The 22,008-nt window shown below is 44.6% G+C and overlaps 1 protein-coding gene across 4 annotated transcripts in view; it reads left to right on the top strand.

Moving 5' to 3' along the window:
* Positions 1-22,008, top strand: part of LOC126412339 (ankyrin repeat and death domain-containing protein 1A-like) — a 692,368-nt gene that overhangs the window by 553,846 nt on the left and 116,514 nt on the right. For all 4 annotated transcript variants that reach the window (XM_050081884.1, XM_050081882.1, XM_050081885.1 and 1 more), the window contains exons 6-8: positions 2,145-2,348; positions 5,761-5,958; positions 21,283-21,381. In XM_050081884.1, coding sequence (XP_049937841.1) covers positions 2,145-2,348; positions 5,761-5,958; positions 21,283-21,381 — 501 coding nt within the window. The remainder of the gene's footprint in view (positions 1-2,144; positions 2,349-5,760; positions 5,959-21,282; positions 21,382-22,008) is intronic.

Raw genomic sequence — 22,008 nt, forward strand, 5'->3', positions numbered from 1 at the left:
AGCGGCTATGAATAACTGAGGTGCTCTGCTTTCCGACCAAAGAAACTCAATGACAGCTCTGTGCTTGGAACCCATCTCGGTTACAGACTGCATTTTGAAGGCTACGTATAGCGCCACACCTATCGGAACTTCATGAAACTGCAGGGGCTAAAGCGGAAATATTTCACAATGTCCCACAACAAACTCTGCATTTTTTCAAGCGAAATTCGCTGAGGAAAGAAATGTGTTGCTTTGCTTATTGAATGCCTCTCGTATTTAAGTGTGCTTAGTGTAAGTTAAACTCCACACATTCGCTCAAGAAAAACTGACAATGTTCGATATACAACGAAATATTTTCTGAGTTTGAACTGCGACTCAACCGCTAAGAATGCAACTGCTGAGAGTGCACACACGTAAAACTATGTTCAAGCAGGAATGCCCGGCCGGATCGCCACACGAATAAAGTTAGCTGCTGCCTCATTCGTGTTCTGAAACTTGTATGTCGAAGACTCACCTCTGATTAGCGTTATAATTGTTACAGCTGTGAACTGGACTTTCCTTTATGACCCGTCGTTCAGTCCCAACTACACAACAGTAGAATTTTGCAAGTAGTGTATGACAGAACAAAAATTAAATATGGAGCTGCATGCTTTCCATCTGATTAAAATGGGCTGGTGCAGGAAGATTTACATGGAATATCTGAGTCACATTTAGCGAAAGGGTAATTAGCGATCTTTTGAGAGAAAGTAACAGAAGTGGACGTGAAAACTTTGTCTAAATTGGTCTATTGAACATTGTGTACAAGATTAAGTCAAAAATCTTCGAGAGCGGAATAACGTTTCCAGCTGCGTCACTTCTCCAAAAACGTCAAAGAGGAGATAAATCGAACTTTCATCTAGTGACAGTCATTTTACAACGAAACCACTCTTACAAGGAAGAGGTTCATAATAAAACCGTAATAATTTTCATCTTTGAACCCATATCGCTTTTGTAGGTTTTGAAAGAAGCTTTACCATCGAGCTGGTCGAAACGAGCTTTGGGCGATAAGAAATGACAGCGGATACCCACTATAACCTATTAGGACAACGAAAAACTTATATCAAGTTATCAAGTAACAAAAATATTGATTGGGCATAATTAACTTGGCCGGTTCTTGCGTAATAGGGGAGGAGAGATAGATTGTGGTGGCGACTAGGTTGTGATTGGCCGCTGCGTTGCAGGGGTGATGCACTTCAGCATACGAGGCTTATACACAAATGCACGGCCGGCCGCGGTGGTCTAGCGGTTCTAGGCGCTCAGTCCGGAACCGCGCGACTGCTACGGTCGCAGGTTCGAATCCTGCCTCGAGCATGGATGTGTGTGATGTCCTTAGGTTAGTTAGGTTTAAGTAGTTCTAAGTTCTAGTGGACTGATGGCCACAGATGTTAAATCCCATAGTGCTCAGAGCCATTTGAACCACAAATGCATGGCTGACGTAATTTATAAGCTATAGCTACAAGTCTACAAACAATTGTATTAATATGTTCTGTCAGTAGGACCAATAATTCGTCAAAAATATACATTCGGAGTCCGTAGTTTCTCTCTAGATGACCGGACAAGAAATTACTGTATAAACTAAGGATCATCCAAAGTAAAAAAGTCCAGCTGGCTGCTGTCAGAAAAAAATTCATAATAAAAAATGCATAAAAAATACTACGGTACAAAATAGTGGAACATGTGTTAAAATATTAGTGAATAACTTAGATGCCAATCGAGAAAGCGGTAAAATTTAGAAACTATAGGGTAAGAAAAGGATAGGAATGTATCCGACAATTGAGGGCGTTGGGTGTCAGTTCTATTCTACAATGAAGTGTTGACGCAGGAGGGGAAGTCATGGCAGGCCGCATCACATCATTCAGAAGAATGATGACACCAAAAACATCATATGGTGCGTGTGTGTGTGTGTGTGTGTGTGTGTGTGTGTGTGTATGTGTTTGCGCGCGATAGAGAGAGAGAGAGAGAGAGAGAGAGAGAGAGTAAATTTGCACCTTCCAATAGAATAGACTACATACAAATAATGTTTTCCAACTTGCGTCAGAGTTTTTCCAATTATTACATATCGGAATGTCGTAACAGCAGAAAATAAGTCACTGTTGGTGTGACGTTATCACGATGTCACGTTACAGAAGCAGTACACGCTGCTGATGTGCGCGGCGCGCAACAACCGCGTGGACGTGCTGGAGCTGCTGCTGGAGACGCTGGAAGACGTGCGGCTGGACGCGACGGACGCCGAGCAGCAGACGGCGCTGTTCCACGCGGCGCAGGGCGGCCACGCCGCCGTCGTCCAGAGGCTGGCGGCCGCGGGCGCGCGCGCCGACGTCCGAGACAAGGTGGGCCCGCTCCCCTAGTCTCTCTACCGTAATCTCACTTCCGTAACCTAATTCGCCTAAAACACTCCCCTAACCCGTCGCTGCTGATCCCACTCCTCTAACCTCACTCCGTAGCCTCACTGATCTAGATTCATTTTCTTCCCCTCCGTCCCCTATCCCATTCCTCTAGTCTTACTCCTCTAAACTCACTCCTCTCCACTCCTTTAATCCTGCTGCTCTAACCTCACTGTCAAAAACTCCTTATTCTAACCTCTTACTCATAGCACCTGTAACTCTTCTAAGCCCACTCCTCTAATCTCAGTCCTATCATCCCAGTCCGCTAACCACATTCCAATCAAGTATGCGCCTGTATCTGACAACACGCGATGTCAGCAGAAGATGTGGACAACGACGGCCCCACTACACTGCACAACAGAAGTAAAGGATCACTTTTTCGAAATCCTTAATTGTCTCCCACTGAGACGCATAAGGTTGATTTTTGGCTCCAAGGCACCTACGTCCTTCCTCTCTAATGGTACAAAGGCGTGGCATCCTGCGACGTCACCTTCGAGTTCCTTGGCGCTTCAAACAGCACGTTGTTGACACGCGCGGAAAAAGGCCAAAGTTCATGTGACGCGCAAAGTGGGTTAATGTTGTCGCGTTGGCACCAAATTTCACCACGATTCTACCCAACGCCGCCGTTGGAAGGGTCGCACGATGGGATGGTCGTAAAACCTCTTTTGACGCCCCTGCGATGGAGGTCCGAAACGCGACGTCTAGCGTAAAAATAACGCGTGTTTCTTATGAGTTATCGAGGACAACATTTCAGACACACCGACGCTCAGAAAAGACACGAAAAAGTCTCAGGGAGTGGCTTAAAGGGCTCAAATGAAACCACTTCTTTTCTTTGGACGTTGATTTTCACACAGTTCGTGGTCGAAAACGACAGTTTGCAGTGCGAAGGACAACAGGAAGACGTTCTTGACAAAAATTGATGCTGGTGACGTCCCCTTAAGGCTTAAGCGCTTGTCTAAGGACATGGGGGGAGGGGGGGTTGTAAACACCACTGAATTCTTATCCTTTTGGAGTGCAGTGCGACCGAAATGTTATGCTCAGGAATACAGGGTGGAGACATTACAGGCCGTTCAGAACCTCCAAAGTAGTGCTAGACATCTGACACAGGATGAGGTACGAAGTGGTTGCCTACCTGCAGGTGCCTAGCACTATTTGAACGGTTTTCTCTGTAAAGGCACATTTTTTAATATTCTCAGTAAATGGGGAAGGGTGTCACTGAGGTTATCGCGGAACAAGGGGAGCGGGGGGGGGGGCGGCCTTGAAGAAACTCTTTGCTGTTTTATTCACACATGTGTCAATGTTGCACCCCACCGTTCCACCGTTATCGCTCCACAGGACGGAGTGAAACAGGATCGTTGAAAAAAACATAGGAACCTTGTACTGCATCAGATCAGATTTCGTCGAATGGTTTTTCAATGGCCCCTCTTCTTTCTACCCTGTATAACAGAGCAAAAATAGTGGTTGCATTACACTCTAAAGGAGTGAGATCACATCCAGTGGGGTTGCTAGCCCATATTGTCCTCACAAAAGTGTTGATGCGACAGGGGTGTTAGCAGTATTGAATATTATCAAGAAAGTCTTCCTGTTCATCACACTGCGGACTGCCGTTTTCCAGTAACAAATATGTGGTCATCAATGTCCCAAGGAAAAGGATGATTTCACTGACGCCCATTATGCCACCTCTGAGACCCTTCCGCATCGATAGTGAACGGTGGTGTGCCTAAAATGTTCGACAGCCCATAAGAAAACCGCCTTTTTTCAAGACTAGCCGAGGCGGTTCTCACTTCCGTCACAGAGCTGTCAAAAGAAGGGGTGATATGTTGGTAAGAGAGGCTGTGACGCCATTCCCATCGTGTGAAACGTCCATTTTGGCGCTGGACAGAATTATGATGAAATTTGATGCCAATGTGATATCGTTAGTCCAATTTACATGTAACATGAACTTCTGGGCTCTGACCTTTTTTACGCCTTGATATTTGAAGCGCCGTCGAGCCCAAGGGTGACAGACAATTTTCAACCTTATGGGACGAAATGGAGGACAGTTACGGGGTTTCGAAGAAAGTGAATATTTAATTCCGTTGCACAGTGTATGTAAATGTGTTTTTGGGTAAACTTTCGTATACCAAAAGTTACTCAAGCTAAAAGGCTGAAAACCACACTGTTGTTTATTATCATTATTACAAAATGCTATGCGAAGTTTCACGTTAATTAGGTTATTAGAACCGTCTTTCGTGATTCGTAGATTTGTATGTAATATTCGATTGCTGTTCTGGGCATGCATACGGCTTGAAGAGGTGAATGATTCACGTGTGAATATATGTTACTCTGAGCACGTAAAAGTGTTCTCTTGGGTCACGATTGATTACATGTGCAAAGAAAGCTTGTGTGAGGTTCCCTACAGGCGATGTATCTTGCTATACTGCACCTGTGAATTGAACTCGTTAAGTGTATGGCCCATTGAGTCTCACATCCACAACTCCTGTCTACAGACATATTAAATGAAACCTGATGTCTTGCTCCCATGATACCTACAGCATCTGTATCTGTCCAAAAGTGGTTATTTACGTAAATTGTTATCTCATTCTCTGTGAATCTCACATAATCTATAAATCGTAGGTAAATTGTGAACTGCAGATACTTGGTACCCCATCTTAAAGTCTATTGGCCGCATTGTGTCCTGAAAGCTTGCTCAGGCTGTAAGTAATATGAATACAGTAAATACAAGTGCAGATCTGACTACTCAAGATCGTGCTTTATGCGTTCACCAGCTCTATTTATTCCCGTAGTAGCTTCTGGATCATGTTCTGCTCATCACAGCAATCGCTTCTCAATACCCTGTGAGCGTAAATGCCTGTTATGAATGACCCAGAATCTGCAGGTCGCTGAAGATGATGAAATTTTTTCAGATCTGACCCGTGACGAAATGTCACGGTTGCTTCTCTGCGTTTCCTCCTTTGTGTAGCGCGTTCCTTTTGAAATTCCCGCTTCGAGCTCTGCTGTTACCTGACTATAGCCAGAGGGCACTTTTATATTTGCACCTGGTGACGAAAATTGGGACTAATTTTTTTCGAACGTAAATTGGTTCCGCATTAACGAGTCAAAATATCTACCAAGTTCAGATGCCATTCTGTAACTACAGCCCAAACTGGACCCCTGTAAGAAGCTGAACTTTAATTATAACCACCAGGTATTTTTATCGGAGAATAAATAAAACTATGGAAGTGAGCCGTGACAGTATCCTCTGTCAGGTAGTTTGCAAAGTACGGATGCAGGTGCAGATGTAGTTGTAAATGTTGGTATAGTGAATGTTGCCGGCCCTCTGAGTCGTACGGTGGTGTGATGTCGCGTGTGCCGGCAGCAAGGCAAGACGCCGCTGCACATGGCGTGCGAGCGCGGACACCTGGACGTGGTGGAGCTGCTGGTGCGGCTGGGCGTCGACACGAACGCGCAGGACGAGGACGGCAACACGCCGTTACACGTCGCCTGCGACGGCCAGCAGACGCGCGCCGCGCAGGCTCTGCTCGACGCCGGCTGCCTCACCGACCCCGAGAACAAGGTAGGCCCGCGGCCCATAGCTCGCCGCTACTCACACTACTTCATTACGTTTCCTCTCTGCTCTACTCTCTTTGTAAGATCAAAGGCCTATTACCTATCAGTTACTTGAATCATTACAACACTATTCTTTAAAATATTTCGAACTACACTACTGCCCATTAAAATTGCTACACCAAGAGGAAATGCAGATGATTTTTACGGGTATTCATTGGACAAATATATTATACTAGAACTGACATCTGATTACTATTTCACGCAATTTGGGTCCATAGATCCTAAGAAATCAGTACCCAGAACAACCACCTCTGGCCGCAATAACGGCCTCGATACGCCTGGGCATTGAGTCAGACGGAGCTTGGATGGCGTGTACAGGTACAGCTGCACATGGAGCTTCAACACAATACCACAGATCATCAAGAGTAGTCACTGGCGTAATGTGACGAGCCAGTTGCTCGGCCACCATTGACCAGAAGTTTTCAGTTGGTGAGAGATCTGGAGAATGTGCTGGCCTTTCTGTATCCAGAAAGGCCCGTATAGGACCTGCAACATGCGGTCGTGCATTATCCTGCTGAAATGTAGGGTTTCGCAGGGATCGAATGAAGGGTACAGCCACGGGTCGTAACACATCTGAAATGTAGCGTCCAGTGTTCAAAGTGCCGTCAATGCGAACAACAGGTGACCGAGACGTGTAACCAATGGCACCCAATACCATCACGTCAGGTGATACGCCAGTATGGCGATGACGAATACACGCTTCCAAATTGCGTTCACCGAGATGTCGCCTAACATGGATTCGACCATCATGATACTGTAACCTGGATTCATCCGAAAAAATGACGTTTTGCAGTTCGTGCACCTAGGTTCGTCGTTGAGTACGCAATCGCAGGCGCTCCTGTCTGTGATGCAGCGTCAAGGGTAGCCGCAGCCATGGTCTCCGAGCTGATAGTGTATGCTGCTGCAAACGTTGTTGAACTGTTCGTGCAGATGGTTATTGTCTTGCAAACGTCCCCATCTGTTGACTCAGGGATCGTGACGTGGCTGCACGATCCGTTACAACCATGCGCATAAGATGCCTGTCATCTCGACTGCTAGTGATACGAGGCCTTTGGGATCCAGCGCGGCTCCTGAACCCAAAGATTCCATATTCTGCTAACAGTCATTGGACCTCGACCAACGCGAGCAGCAATGTCGCGATACGATAAACCGCAATCGCGATAGGCTACAATCCCACCTTTATCGAAGTTGGAAACGTGATGGTACGGATTTCCCCTCCTTACAGGAGGCATCACAACAACGTTTCACCAGCCAACGCCGATCAACTGCTGTTTCTGTATGAGAAATCGGTTGGAAACTTTCCTCATGTCAGCATGTTGTAGGTGTCGCCACCGACGCCAACATTGTGTGAATGCTCTGAAAAGCTAACCATTTGCGTATCACAGCATCTTCTCCCTGTCGGTTAAATTTCTCGTCTGTAGCACGTCATCTTCTTGGTGTAGCAATTTTGATGGTCAGTAGTGTGAGTTTAAGATACAAGTTCGTAGTCTTCCACGACGAGTGCCCATTTTGATTAAATCGTTTTAGTTTTTATGCCGCTAAATTACAAACTATAAAACTGGTATACAGTTGACGTTTCGACTGTCCTGCAGGGGATTAAATTCCTGCGCTCTGGGGATGGCCATCGCTACATACACTATAAGAAGTTTTGACGAGACAAGTTGGTCCCAAAATGATTATCATACCGGTGTCAACAGAAAATTCAAAGCTGTGAACTTCGGCGGCCGATGGATGAATGTGTGACGCTGCAGCACAAATTTACTGCTCAGATGGCTAGAATAGTATGCAGGGCACAGGCCGATACTATGGCATTAAGTCTCTGTGAATTTCATTCCGTCTACCGAGAAGGAGATTAACCATGCCTCGCACACAGGCGAGTGAATAACCTACACTGAACAGCCAAAGAAACTGTTATAGGCATGCGTATTCAAATACAGAGATATGTAAACAAGCAGAATACGGCGTTGTGGTCGGCACGCCTATGTAAGACCACAAGTATCTGGCGTAGTTACGAGATCGGTTACTGTTGCTACAGTGGCAGGTTATTAAGATTCAAGTTATTTTGAACGTGCAGTTTTAGTCACCGCACGACCGATGGGATACAGCATCTCCGAGGTAGCGATGAAGTGGGAATTTTCCCGTATGACCATTTCAAGAGTGTACCGTGAATATCAGGGATCCGGTAAAACATCAAATCTCCGACATTGCTGTAGCCGGAAAAAGATCCTGCAAGAACGTGACCAACGACGACTGAAGAGAATCGTTCAACGTGAGAGAAATGCAACGCTTATGCAAACTGCTGCAGATTTCAAAACTGTGTCAGCGTGCGAACCTTTCAACGAAAGATCATCGATATGGGATTTCGGAGCCGAAGACCCACTCGTGAACCCTTTCTGACTGCACAACAAAATGGTTTACGCCTCGCCTGGGCCCGTCAACACGACATTGGGCTGTTGATGACTGGAAACATGTTGCCTGCTCGGACGAGTCTCGTTTGAAATTGTATCGAGCGGATGGTCGAGTACGGGTATGGAGACAATATGATGAGCCCATGGACCCGGCATATCAGAAGGGGACTGTTCAAGCTGGTAGAGGTTCTGTAATGGTGTTGGGCGTGTGCATTTTGAGTGATATGGAACCCCTGATACTTCTAGATACGACTCTGACAAGTGACACGTACGTAAGCATCCTGTCTGATCACCAGCATCCATTCACGTCCGTTGAGCATTCCGACGGACTTGGGGAATTCCAGCAGGACAGTGCGACTCCCCAAACGTCCAGAACTGCTAAAAAGGGGCTCCAGGAACCCTCTTCTGAGTTTAAACATTTCCGCTGGGCACCAAACTCCCCAGACATGAACATTATATGGCATATCTGGGATGCCTGCCAAGGTACTGTTCAGAAGAGATCGCCACCTCTTGTACGCTTACGGATTTATGGTCAGCCAACGGGATTCATGGTGTCAGTTCCCTCCAGCACTACTTCAGACATTAGTCGAGTACATGCCACATCGTGTTGCGGCACTCCCGCGTCCTCGAGGGAGCCCGAACCGATATTAGGTAGATGTACCAGATTCTTTGGCTCTTCAGTGTAGATACGTGTCAACATTTCAGAGAGGATGTGTTGTCGGGCTCAAAGAAGCCGAGTGAGTAATCTGCAATTCGCTCGACATCTGAATAAGAGCTGTTTCACTATGCTACGATGCTCGCAGGAATGGGTGTGCCTTGGCAGAACACAACGTCAAGAAGCAAGCGGTCGATTAGACAGATAACGGAAGATGAGCACTGATCAGTGGTCAGAGAGGGACTATGAGCTATAGATGCAGCATCATCATCGATACGACGTGCAACTGGTGCTTCAGTGACCGCAAAGACCATAAATAGGGTGGTCACAAAATGGGGATTGGCTCACGGCTCCCCTCTGCACCGAATACCATTGACCTCCGTACACCAAAAACCACGTTTGCAGAGTGTCAGGCACATACGCCCCTGCTGATGGGCCCCACTTTGAAATGAGCTCCGATGACCAGCAAATACGTGTCTGGAAACACCTTGGACAGTGGTGGGACACCCACCGGACTGTCGCCCGCCACCCGGCCCAACAACCAGGAGTGATAATGAAGGGTGCCATTTGATTTCGTAGCAGGACCCCTTTAGTAGTCAACCGCGTCAGACAACCGCGGCACCCTTGCAGCAAAGTGCTGCGTCTACGATATTCTACGTCCCGTTGTGTTGTCCTTCGTGGCACGTCGTCCTCGGCTTGGATTTCAGCAAGATAATGCCAGACTGTGCACGGAAAAAGATTGTACTGCTTTCATGGCGCTCGCAGAACCATACCTTGTCCAATAAGGTCACCGAATCTTTCCCCACTTGTGAATGTTTGAGCATTATGGGCGGGCCCTCCAACCAAATCCCTCTCGGAATTTTGACGATCTCGCGCCCCTATTAGGCAGAATTTAGCACGATATCATTCAGGAGGACAGTCAACAAATTTATGAATCACTGCCAAGCAGTATAACTGCTCGCATAAGTGTCATGGATGCAGTCACTAACTTGCTCAATTTGTTAAGCCCTGTCTGTTGAATAAATTGTCCAATTTTTCTGCAAATGGAATCATTTTTTCGTCTATCCCCATGTGGGTAATTCTTGGTGGTGCGCCGTTTTTTTGTGTTAGAGTGCATACCTACTAACTTCGGTTTTCAGGTGACTGCGATAACCGTAACAAGACGGAATGTATATGGAAGACCATCTCCAGAATGCAGCTGTTTTTTTGCCTTGAAGAAGACCAGTAAAAAGACGATCGAAACGTCGCGTCGGTTGTCTAGCTCAGTCAGCTTATTGGAATTCTGTGTTAAAGCAGTGCAATCGCCTCTATTAGACAGTTGTACACCCTGTTGTTTTCAAGGTACAAACCCAGTGAGACAGTGAGCTGTGCAAGGAAATCTGAATCCTCAGAATGCGGCGCATGCCGAAAGGCAACGAACACACCGTGGCGCTAGTGTTAACATTGTTTATGTGTTGTCTTTTCGCATATGCCCTGCATACCGAGGCTCTAAATTCCCTTGGACAGCACTCTCATTGCATATGTGCCTTGAAAAAACGAGGTGTACTCCTATATCTAATATCCACTCTACTTCGACCATCATCAGTTATTTTTCTCCCCAAATAGCAAAACTCATTTTCTACTTTAAGTGTCTCATTTACTAATCTAATTCCCTCAGCATCACCCGACTTAATTCGACTACATTCCATTATCCGTGTTTTGCTTTTGTTGATGTTCATCTTATATCCTCGTTTCAAGACACACGCGATTATTTTAATTATGTTCCTACTAAATTCTTCACGCTGATAATATACGCAATTATTAGTGTGAAGAATTTGGTAGGAACATATTTAAAATAGTTTTGTGGCGTCGTAGAAGAAAAATATTTCAGTTATTTCGCGAGAAGGCGAGCGGTATTAAGCATAGTTACAGCGCGGAAGCACACACAATCGCGGTTTCGGGGGCATTGATGCTCCGTTCCCATTTGAGTTAGGAATATGGGGTGAAAAGTTTTTGGTTTAACTCGGACCGGCGACCATTTGTATAGCCACTCGAACATGTGTTTTGCTGTAATAATGTTACAGAATATTAAGCAAAATTTGAACAAAGAACCAGAGCTGGCGCCAAGGTAAGTTGTGCGATTCGATTAATTCTTTTGAAAAAGATTTTCATTTGGCAGAAATTAGTGCTCAGCTAATGTCATCTTTTGTATGAGCACCGTTATGATTTTGCGTACAAAAACAGTCAGGCTAAAACAACTCTTGACTGGGGTGAGGCAGATAGTTCAAAAAATGTTCAAATGTGTGTGAATTCCTGAGGGACCAAACTGCTGAGGTCATCGGTCCCTAGACTTATACACTACTTAAACTAACTTATGCTGAGAACAATACACACACCCATGCCCGAGGGAGGACTCGGGAGGGGCCTCTAACCGAGCGGCCACTCCGCACGGTACAGATAGTTCGAATTTGGCTCACCGCTGTATCGGAACTTCGTCTGAGATAGCGTTTAAACCGTTTGAAAAATCCTGCTTCATTTGGATCTTACTTGCAAAAAACACGTATTAGTGAGATTTATTACGCACGCCACTCTTGTATTTCAGACTTGTGCGAATCGATTCACATTTTCTAAGAAGGTAGATAAAGGAATGTAATTAATGGTCGTCCTGTTGTTTTGTGAAAGCTTCATCCGCTGCTATGATGTAAGCAACATGGTTCGAAAGAAAATTAAAAAGAAAAAAATACACTGTAAGGATCAGTTGTCGCGCGAGTCAACAAAAATAAACATCGGTTACCAAGCTTTTTTTTTTTTTTGGTCACCAGTCTGCTGACTGACTCCACGAATTCCTTTCCTGTGCTAAGCTCTTCATCTCTTCATCTCAGAGTAACACTTGCAACCTACGTCCTCAATTATTTGCTTGACGTATTCCAGTCTCTGTCTTCCTCTACAGTTTTTGCCCTCTACAGCTCCCTCTAGTACCATGGAAGTCATTCCCTCATGTCTTAGCAGATGTTTTATCATCCTGCCCCTTCTCCTTATCAATGTTTTCCACATATTCCTTTCCTCTCCGATTCTGCGTAGAATCTCCTCATTCCTTACCTTATCAGTCCACCTAATTTTCAACATTCGTCTATAGCACCACATCTCAAATGCTACGATTCTCTTCTGTTCCGGTTTTCCCACAGTCCATGTTTCACTACCATACAATACTGTACTCCAGACGTACATCCTCAGAAATTTCTTCCTCATATTAAGGCCGGTATTTGATATTAGTAGACTTCTCTTGGCCAGAAATACCTTTCTTGCCATAGCGAGTCTGCTTTTGTTGTCCTCCTTGCTCCGTCCGTCATTGGTTATTTTACTGCCTAGGTAGCAGAATTCCTTAACTTCATTGACTTCGTGACCATCAATCCTGATGTTAAGTTTCTTGCTGTTCTCATTTCTACTACTTCTCATTATCTTCGTCTTTCTCCGATTTACTCTCAAACCATACTGTGTACTCATTAGACTGTTCATTCCGTTCAGCAGATCATTTAATTCTTCTTCACTTTCACGCAGGATAGCAATGTCATCAGCGAATCGTATCATTGATATCCTTTCACCTTGTATTTTAATTCCACTCCTGAACCTTTCTTTTATTTCCATCATTGCTTCCTCGATGTACAGATTGAAGAGTAGGGGCGAAAGGCTACAGCCTTGTCTTACACCCTTCTTAATACGAGCACTTCGTTCTTGATCGTCCACTCTTATTATTCCCTCTTGGTTGTTGTTCATATTGTGTATGACCCGTCTCTCCCTATAGCTTACCCCTACTTTTTTCAGAATCTCGAACAGCTTGCACAATTTTATATTGTCGAACGCTTTTTCCAGGTCGACAAATCCTATGAAAGTGTCTTGATTTTTCTTTAGCCTTGCTTCCATTATTAGCCGTAACGTCAGAATTGCTTCTCTCGTCCCTTTACTTTTCCTAAAGCCAAACTGATCGTCACCTAGCGCATTCCCAATTTTCTTTCCCATTCTTCTGTATATTATTCTTGTAAGCAGCTTCGATGCATGAGCTGTTAAGCTGATTGTGCGATAATTCTCGCACTTGTCAGCTCTTGCCGTCTTCGGAATTGTGTGGATGATGCTTTTCCGAAAGTCAGATGGTATGTCGCCAGACTCATATATTCTACACACCAACGTGAATAGTCGTTTTGTTGCCACTTCCCCCAGTGATATTAAAAATTCTGATGGAATGTTATCTATCCCTTCTGCCTTATTTGACCGTACGTCCTACAAAGCTCTTTTAAATTCCGATTCTAATACTGGATCCCCTGTCTCTTCTTAATCGACTCCTGTTTCTTCTTCCATCACATCAGACAAATCTTCACCCTCATAGACGCTTTCAATGTATTCTTTCCACTTATCTGCTCTCTCCTCTGCATTTAACAGTGGAATTGCAGTTGCACTCTTAATGTTACTACCGTTGCTTTTAATGTCACCAAAGGTTGTTTTGACTTTTCTGTATGCTGAGTCTGTCCTTCCGACAATCATATCTTTTTCGATGTCTTCACATTTTTCCTGCAGCCGTTTCGTCTTAGCTTCCCTGCACTTCCTATTTATTTCATTCCTCAGCGACTTGTATTTCTGTATTCCTGATTTTCCCGGAACATGTTTGTACTTCCTCCTTTCATCAATCAACTGAAGTATTTCTTCTGTTACCCATGGTTTCTTCGCAGCTACCTTCTTCGTACCTATGTTTTCCTTCCCAACTTCTGTGATGGCCCTTTTTAGAGATGTCCATTCCTCTTCAACTGTACTGCCTACTGCGCTATTCCTTATTGCTGTATCTATAGCGGTAGAGAACTTCAAACGTATCTCGTCATTCCTTAGTACTTCCGTATCCTACTTCTTTGCGTATTGGTTCTTCCTGACTAATTTCTTGAACTTCAACCTACTCTTCATCGCTACTATATTGTGATCTGAGTCTATATCTGCTCCTGGGTACGCCTTACAATCCAGTATCTGATTTCGGAATCTCTGTCTGACCATGATGTAATCTAATTGAAATCTTCCCGTATCTCCCGGCCTTTTCCAAGTATACCTCCTCCTCTTGTGATTCTTGAACAGGGTATTCGCTGTTACTAGCTGAAACTTGTTACAGAACTCAATTAGTCTTTCTCCTCTTTCATTCCTTGTCACAAGCCCATATTCTCCTGTAACCTTTTCTTCTACTCCTTCCCCTACAACTGCATTCCAGTCGCCCATGACTATTAGATTTTCGTCCCCCTTTACATACTGCATTACCCTTTCAATATCCTCATACACTTTCTCTATCTGTTCATCTTCAGCTTGCGACGTCGGCATGTATACCTGAACTATCGTTGTCGGTGTTGGTCTGCTGTCGATTCTGATTCGAACAAACCGGTCACTGAACTGTCACCCTCTGCCCTACCTTCCTATTCATAACGAATCCTACACGTGTTATACCATTTTCTGCTGCTGTTGATATTACCGGATACTCATCTGACCAGAAATCCTTGTCTTCCTTCCATTTCACTTCACTGACCCCTACTATATCTAGATTGGGCCTTTGCATTTCCCTTTTCAGATTTTCTAGTTTCCCTACCACGTTCAAGCTTCTGCCATTCCACGCCCCGACTCGTAGAACGTTATCCTTTCGTAGATTATTCAGTCCTTTTCTCATGGTAACCTCCCCCTTGGCAGTCCCCTCCCGGAGATCCGAATGGGGGACTGTTCCGGAATCTTTTGCCAATGGAGAGATCATCATGACACTTCCTCAATTACAGGCCACATGTCCTGTGGAAACACGTTACGTGTCTTTAATGCAGCGGTTTCCATTGCCTTCTGCATCCTCATGTCGTTGATCATTGCTGATTCTTCCGCCTTTAGGGGCAATTTCCCACCCCTAGGACAAGAGAGTGCCCCGAACCTCTATCCGCTCCTCCGCCCTCTTTGACAAGGCCGTTGGCAGAATGTGGCTGACTTCTTATGCCGGAAGTCTTCGGCCGTTACCAAGCTATGGCCGTCTAATGTCAAAAATAAGGAAGAGAAAAAACTGGGAACCAGAAGGACAAATGCTCCTATCCTAGCACAATAAGGCGAATATGTCCTGGGGAGCTTCAAAGACATTTGAATCCATAAATGTTGACATATTGACGCTTTTTTTTTTCGAGCTAACCTTACTTCTCCAGCGCAGTGAGCTCTCATACACTCACCCTCTTTTGTACGCAGGTGGGAACAAATAGAAACTAATTTACATGCTTCTAGAGAGTGGGACGTATGTGCGGTAGCAAATATCCTTGGGAGGGGTGCAGCTATAGTAGAAAGTGTAGTGACTTGGCAAGATAGCCAAGCCACTCGGAGGTAGCCGAAAGGCACGCGTTTAAGCTCACGCAGACTGGCGTGCGGTCTGGAACAGGACAAGGTCTTGAGAATTGCAAATAAAGTCGAAGATCTTGGAATACTTAACTTTAAACCATAATTGGTGTATATCAATCTTGTTTATACATAATGACCATCTCAATATAACTGGTAATGGCGCCTTGCTAGGTCGCAGCAAATGACGTAGCTCAAGGCTATGCTAACTATCGTCTCGGCAAATGAGAGCGTATTTGTCAGTGTAGCATCGCTAGCAAAGTCGGCTGTACAACTGGGGCGAGTGCTAGGAAGTCTCTCTAGACCTGCCGTGTGGCGGCGCTCGGTCTGCAATCACTGACAGTGGCGACACGCGGGTCCGACGTATACTAACGGACCGCGGCCGATTTAAAGGCTACCACCTAGCAAGTGTGGTGTCTGGCGGTGACACCACAGAAAGTATCCCAGAGTGGAGATGCATACACCCTAAACACTGAAGACACGTTGTGTCATACTGCACGATATGAAAAATGCCATGTGGTATTGCATATGTCACATTATACGACAAGACAACATGTGTAACGTTACTTTATTTGAAACGACGCATTACATTACATGACATGGGCACTAATGCTAAGTAGCAAAAAACGCGAATATGTCAAGATATTTTGATTTAAACATGTCTGAAGTTACCGGATAAGTCGAAAAGGTAGTTCCCTCTATTTACATCCCTGTGTCTGCCAGGACATAATCGCCTTTTTTGTGCTGCGATAGGAGCATTTTTCATTCTCTTGAGATTTATGGTTCAGACAGTGTCGTGTTTGTGAATAAATACGTGTCGTGGAGGAACATGTTGATAGCACAAAGTAAATGATTACGTGTTTAAATAATGTGAAAACGCAACGTAACAATGATTATTTCAGTATGAATGCGAAACAAGCATAACTGTTAATATCACGAAAATGGATGAGTTTAAGCATTGTTAGAAAGGTATGTTACGTGCTAAATGGACAATAAACCAGACTAATGTGACTTGTTAAAGTTATTATTTCCTTTTTTCCTATTTTTAACTGAGTAACTGTAACATTTGAAAAGTGAAAAAATTATTAGGAAGGAAAATTAGGGTTTAATGTCCTGTCGGCATCGAGGTGATTAGGTGTGAAGCACTAGTTCAGAGTGTTCCAAGAGTGGGGATGGGAATCAGTCTTTTCCTGTAAAAGGGAATGTGCCAGAATTTTCCTGAAGCGATTTAGGAAAATCACGGAAAACCTTAATCAGGATGGGCAAGCGCGGATTTGAACCGTCGCCTTCCCGAATGTGACACGAATGTTGTAACCACTGCGCCACCTCGCTCGGCTGTTTGAAACGTGTAAGAGATACGTACTCGAATTAGGCACAAGGTCAGGTTTATTTCGCAACAAAGCGTGTTCTCAATGTAAAGCACTCATACTTGATTCGGACAGTCAGATAGCCGCTAAAATAATCTAAAGTAAACTGAAAAGACACTGGTAATAAGCTTTGCAATTTTGAAAAAGAATTGTGAAAGTCGAGAAATATTATAGCACAACTGTCGCATAAAACAGTCAAGAACATTTCAGTAAATACGTGAAAAACACTCAAAGAGGTGACATTAACGAGCAGATAAGGGAGAAGGAATTTGAGACACAGAAACTGTTACTTCATCTGACTAAGGCAAATACAAAATTCTTCGCATTAACTGTCTTAACGGTAAAAGAAACTTTTATTTACGACTTCTCGGCCAAGAGTTAAAATTACGCCGTAAGGTAATTTCTGGAACGGGCGGAAAATACACGCTGTTTGCTTCCGTGCCCAGTATAAACACAGCCTTGGGCGCCCATAGGAGCGTTCTTTGTTCTGTGTCCGCATCGCCCACCCATTTCACTGCAGACAGCTCATAACATTTTCTCTTTTCAAATGAAAGTTCATTTCAAAATTTCCACGTAAATGATTCTTGTCGGAGACAATACAATTAGTTTGCGAAAGAAGACATATTTCAGAATCGCCAAGGGCTGTCGGCAAATAAATATGTGCTAACTCCGGTGTCGATCATCTGATCAGCTTCCGGTGTCACAGACATTTTTATAACAGCGTGTATGGCACCTTTATTACTGTAACGTCACATAAAATAGAAACTACCCCACGCCGATGCCGTCAACACAAAATACGTTATCTGCTCAACAGTAAAGGGCATAGATATAGTTTATTAATCTTTCTGTGCGCAGTACCCACTGCTGACTAACTCCACAGCTCATTTTTGTCTCTGTTTCTGTAGTTAACAAAGATTTATTTTTTATCAGCCCTGGGTGATTCTGAAATATTACTTTTTGCAAATATTTGAGAACCATGAGGCACCACCCGCACAATATATCGTAATTATCAGCGTTACGAGGAAATGATATTCTGATAAATTTGGCTACGTTATAATTATGAGGTAATACATGCTATAGCAGATACATTAGGGAGCAACAGAGTGAGTCGGTGTGTGTGTGTGTGTGTGTGTGTGTGTGTGTGTGTGTGTGTGTTTGGATCCGGGAAGAGAGGGGATGAACCAAGCAACTTTGAACAATCAAATAATAATTGTCGATAGGAAACATTGATGCATTTCCAATGAAACACAAGTTGTTAAGTTCATAGCATAAAACTAAAAATGTAGCACTATCACATACGCCAAAGTATGCTTTAATATAGAAGGTCTTAAGAAGAGATACCATTGTCTGTGACTGGGTTACAATTATTTTCACTAAATCAAACAAATAACGTAATACAAGCATCAAATCTTGACATATAAGAACATAGTCCTGGTGATAATGTCAAACCATAAAGGACTTGGAGGGAAAATAAGTGACCAGTGAATGTGATATGTTCGTATTCTGGTGTACTATAAGATCACGCTGGAACTAAATTAATCGTCTGTGCTTTCGGATTGATTTATTTGATTAATTGCTAATAATAGCCTATCCTCATTTGAACTTCGATATCTTTACGATGACACGAACGAAGAATACGGCTAACAGTGAAACGTGTTTGAGATTTTTTTATAGAACACAGTGGGATTCCATCTGACCTTAAAGTTGTTTAGTGCAACAATATGAACATCGTAAGATGTTGACTTCGCTTACGAAATTACTCATTTAGAAAAGTAGTAGGAAAATCTACGCCAGCTGAAGATGAGCCAACCTAATGCTGTTTGCGAGGCGCCAACGTCAGTAAACTCGTGAGGCAGGTACCTGACACTGACCGTGTTTGAGTCCACGAGTTTTGGACCTAAGACAGGCTGCGTTATTCTGGCTCAAGACGACCTGAGGATGGAACGGTACGCCGTTATGTTCACGCGTAAAAAGTGTTTGTGGACAGCTGACGGTCGAAAGCGAAGGCAACATTCCGCAGAACGTCAACACAATGGAGTAGTCTTGTCAGCTGCTCAGTGTTACATCCCTACTTGCCCAATCAGCTGTCCACTTGTTAGCCAGCCGTCCATTGCTGTAACTACAGTTGTTTGACAACGAATGTCGACACGAACTGTGGCGCTCTAAACACAGCTCATTTCTTGTAGACTGGAAGAAGATCGTAATTTTTTGCGACTAGTGTTGCACCACTGTCATTTATGACCACATTTTGGCACGTATTTTCTTCGCAAGTGGCCTTGCAACTAATGTAGAATGCATAAGTCGTGGTGACAAGCTCTTTCTAATGCTGCTCGGCAAGTGGTTCTCGTACGTCATGCTGAGGCTGAGCATAAAATTACGGTCGTGTGATCGTAGGTATTACCGCGTAGGTATGTCTCATATCAGGATCGATGCATTTCTTTACGTTCAATTTTTCTGTGTTATTTGTCCGAAACATGTACGGCGGCTTTTTTAGGTTAGGCAGAAAAAAGTATAATAACGTAATCCTGTAGAAATTATGATTTTAAAAAAGGAAAGAAAAGAAAAAGGGATTATTATAAACCTGAAACAGTTCGATTTATTTTGCATTACGAAAGGTGAGTAATTCTGTAGAGTATAGCTCTGCATAAATGAGTAATAGGTATGTTATTATTGTCATATAAACAATCGTTTCAAAATGAGCATTTCTTGGAATATTATTTTCGATGTATTAGCAGGTGCTGTATGCTTGGATTGAGTCTGCGCCTTTGAAGTGCAACAAAGTTCCGCGCACTGTCGGTACATCAGTGGAAATGGTTAGTTCGTTTGGAATTTGTTTCAGTAGAAATTTCCAGGACGTTCTGCGCCAGCAAAAAGCACCATACAGGAATCGATTGGAAAATGGCGGCGTACACAATCAGTTCAATATGCTCCCAATAACAATCCACCACCTGCCTGCACACCGAAATTGAAGAGGCAGGTGCAGGAGATAATGACAGGACGTCATCGTACGTCAACCAACAGATTGAATCAACAGGTTCATGCGAATGAGAATAGATGTAGACGTGTTATAAGGGGACTGAAGTTAACACCGAACCGGATAAGTTTTGTGCAAGGAATGAAGGAGCCTGACCTGCAGAAGGGGGCGCATGTCTGTTCGTGGCTGTTGAGAAATGTTGCCAGTGGTATCTTGGACCCACTAAGGCTCATCGTGAGTGGCGAGGCGTGGTTCCACCTGTTTGGGCACATAAATTCCCAAACCAGCTGTTATTGTATTGTATTGAACTGTGGACCTAGAAACGACGGAGAGGCTTCGTCCCCGCCGTAGCCCTCAGTGGTACACAACCCCACAACAGGCTACAGCGGTCCACTCACCCCACCGCCGCCCCACACGGAACCCAGGGCTATTGTGCGGTTTGGCTTCCAGTGAACCCCCCAGGTAACGTCTCGTACCAGACGACTGTAACCCCACTGGTTGCGTGGTAAATTATGGTGTACGCGTACGTGGAGACAGTGTTTGCGCAGCAGTCGCCGACATAAACAGCCGGTACTGGTCGACAGAAAATCCACAAGCGATCCACCAGGTACCCTCGCATGACGAGAAGATTGGTGTTTGGTGTGCCGGTTCTGCCACACGCGTTATGGAGCCCATATTCTTTGAGGCAACAGTGAACAGTGGCGTGTATTTGAGAATACTGGAGGAGTTGTACTCAAACTCCACAGAAGAGGAGCGTCAGTTACGTGTACATGAGATGTTTACACCAGAGACGACAATCAGCAAAGGCTTTTGGCCTCCTCGGTCACCAGACTTGTTCACTTGTGAGGTTTACTCGTGGGGACTGTTAAAGAGAAGGGTACACGAAACAAATCCATACGCAGTTGAAGAACCGGGATCCAGGACATCATCAACAGCATCACAACACAAGAAGTGACAGAGGTATGTATGAATGTCCTCAAGCGTGCTGACGTGGGCTGAGGATACTTTCAACACATACTGTGAAGGTTAATTATCATATTCAGAACATTATATTTTATTTCATGTATTGATTTTACGGGCCGGTTTTTAAGTGCCGCGCCCTGTAGGTAGCGCTCACGATGCACTGACGATGGCTGCATCGTTCTATGAAAGAAGGTTCTTGGAAATAAGTGGTACCATTTATCTGATTGATTCATTAGTTCGTGGTTTGATAAAATCCCAACCAAAACTATCATCCCTCATTCTTTTTAAAAATGGAATTATTCAAAGAAAATTAATTTTCGTTCTGAATTTTAGGTAGGTTGATAACAGCGCGAGGAAGGGGATGGGAGGAGGAGTACGAGGGGGGGGGGGGGGAGAAAGCTGCTAGGTTATATCTGATTGCACAAGGATGTCGCCGTGTCAGAAACATTGCGAACCAATGATTTACAAGCTATGCGCAGCTGGCCAGCGCAGTGGAGTCGCCAGTGGAGGCTGCCCTTTGTGACGCGGCGGCGGTGTGTTACAGAAAGGCTTCACCCCGTTGCACGTGGCGGCCAGCTTGGGCTGTCGCGGCATCATCGAGTCCCTCCTGCAGCACGGCAGCTGCATCAACCACCACGGAAAGGTAAGCACCTGTCCGACGGTTTGCTAGCGTAAGCTCTGTGAAAGTGAAATGGATTTTAACCATTGTCTACCTTACATCTATCGATACGACAGTGACCAGCGACTGGAAAGTCGCACACGTCTCACAAGAAGGGAAGTAGACGGCATCGGAAACATTGCTGTCCATTCTCACTTACATTCATGTATTGTACGAGGGGCGTTCAATACGTAATCTAACACATTTCCTATCTCGGCCAATTTCGGTGTAAGAAATGCGGAATTTGATGTGTGACATCCTTGAATACTCCCACTTTAGCCACTATAGCTTCATGAAGTTCCGATAGGTGACAGCGCTATACTTGACCCTTAAAATGGCGTCTCTAGCGGAGGTGCGTTCCAAGCAGAGAGCTTTCTTTGAGTTTCTTTTGCAGTAAACCGTAGCACTCGGGTACTCATACGCGGTTGCAGGATGTCTACGGTGACTTGGCAGTGAACAGAAGCACGATGAATCGTTGGGCAAGGTGTCTGTCATCATCGCAACAAGATCGCACAAATCTGCCCGATCTCTCGCGTGCCGGCCGGCTGCACACAGCTGTAATTCCTGCAATGTTTGAACAAACATGTGGACACTCTCGTTCGAGACTATCGA

Source organism: Schistocerca serialis, chromosome 7 (genome assembly GCF_023864345.2).
Source record: "Schistocerca serialis cubense isolate TAMUIC-IGC-003099 chromosome 7, iqSchSeri2.2, whole genome shotgun sequence".
Lineage (NCBI taxonomy): Eukaryota > Metazoa > Arthropoda > Insecta > Orthoptera > Acrididae > Schistocerca > Schistocerca serialis.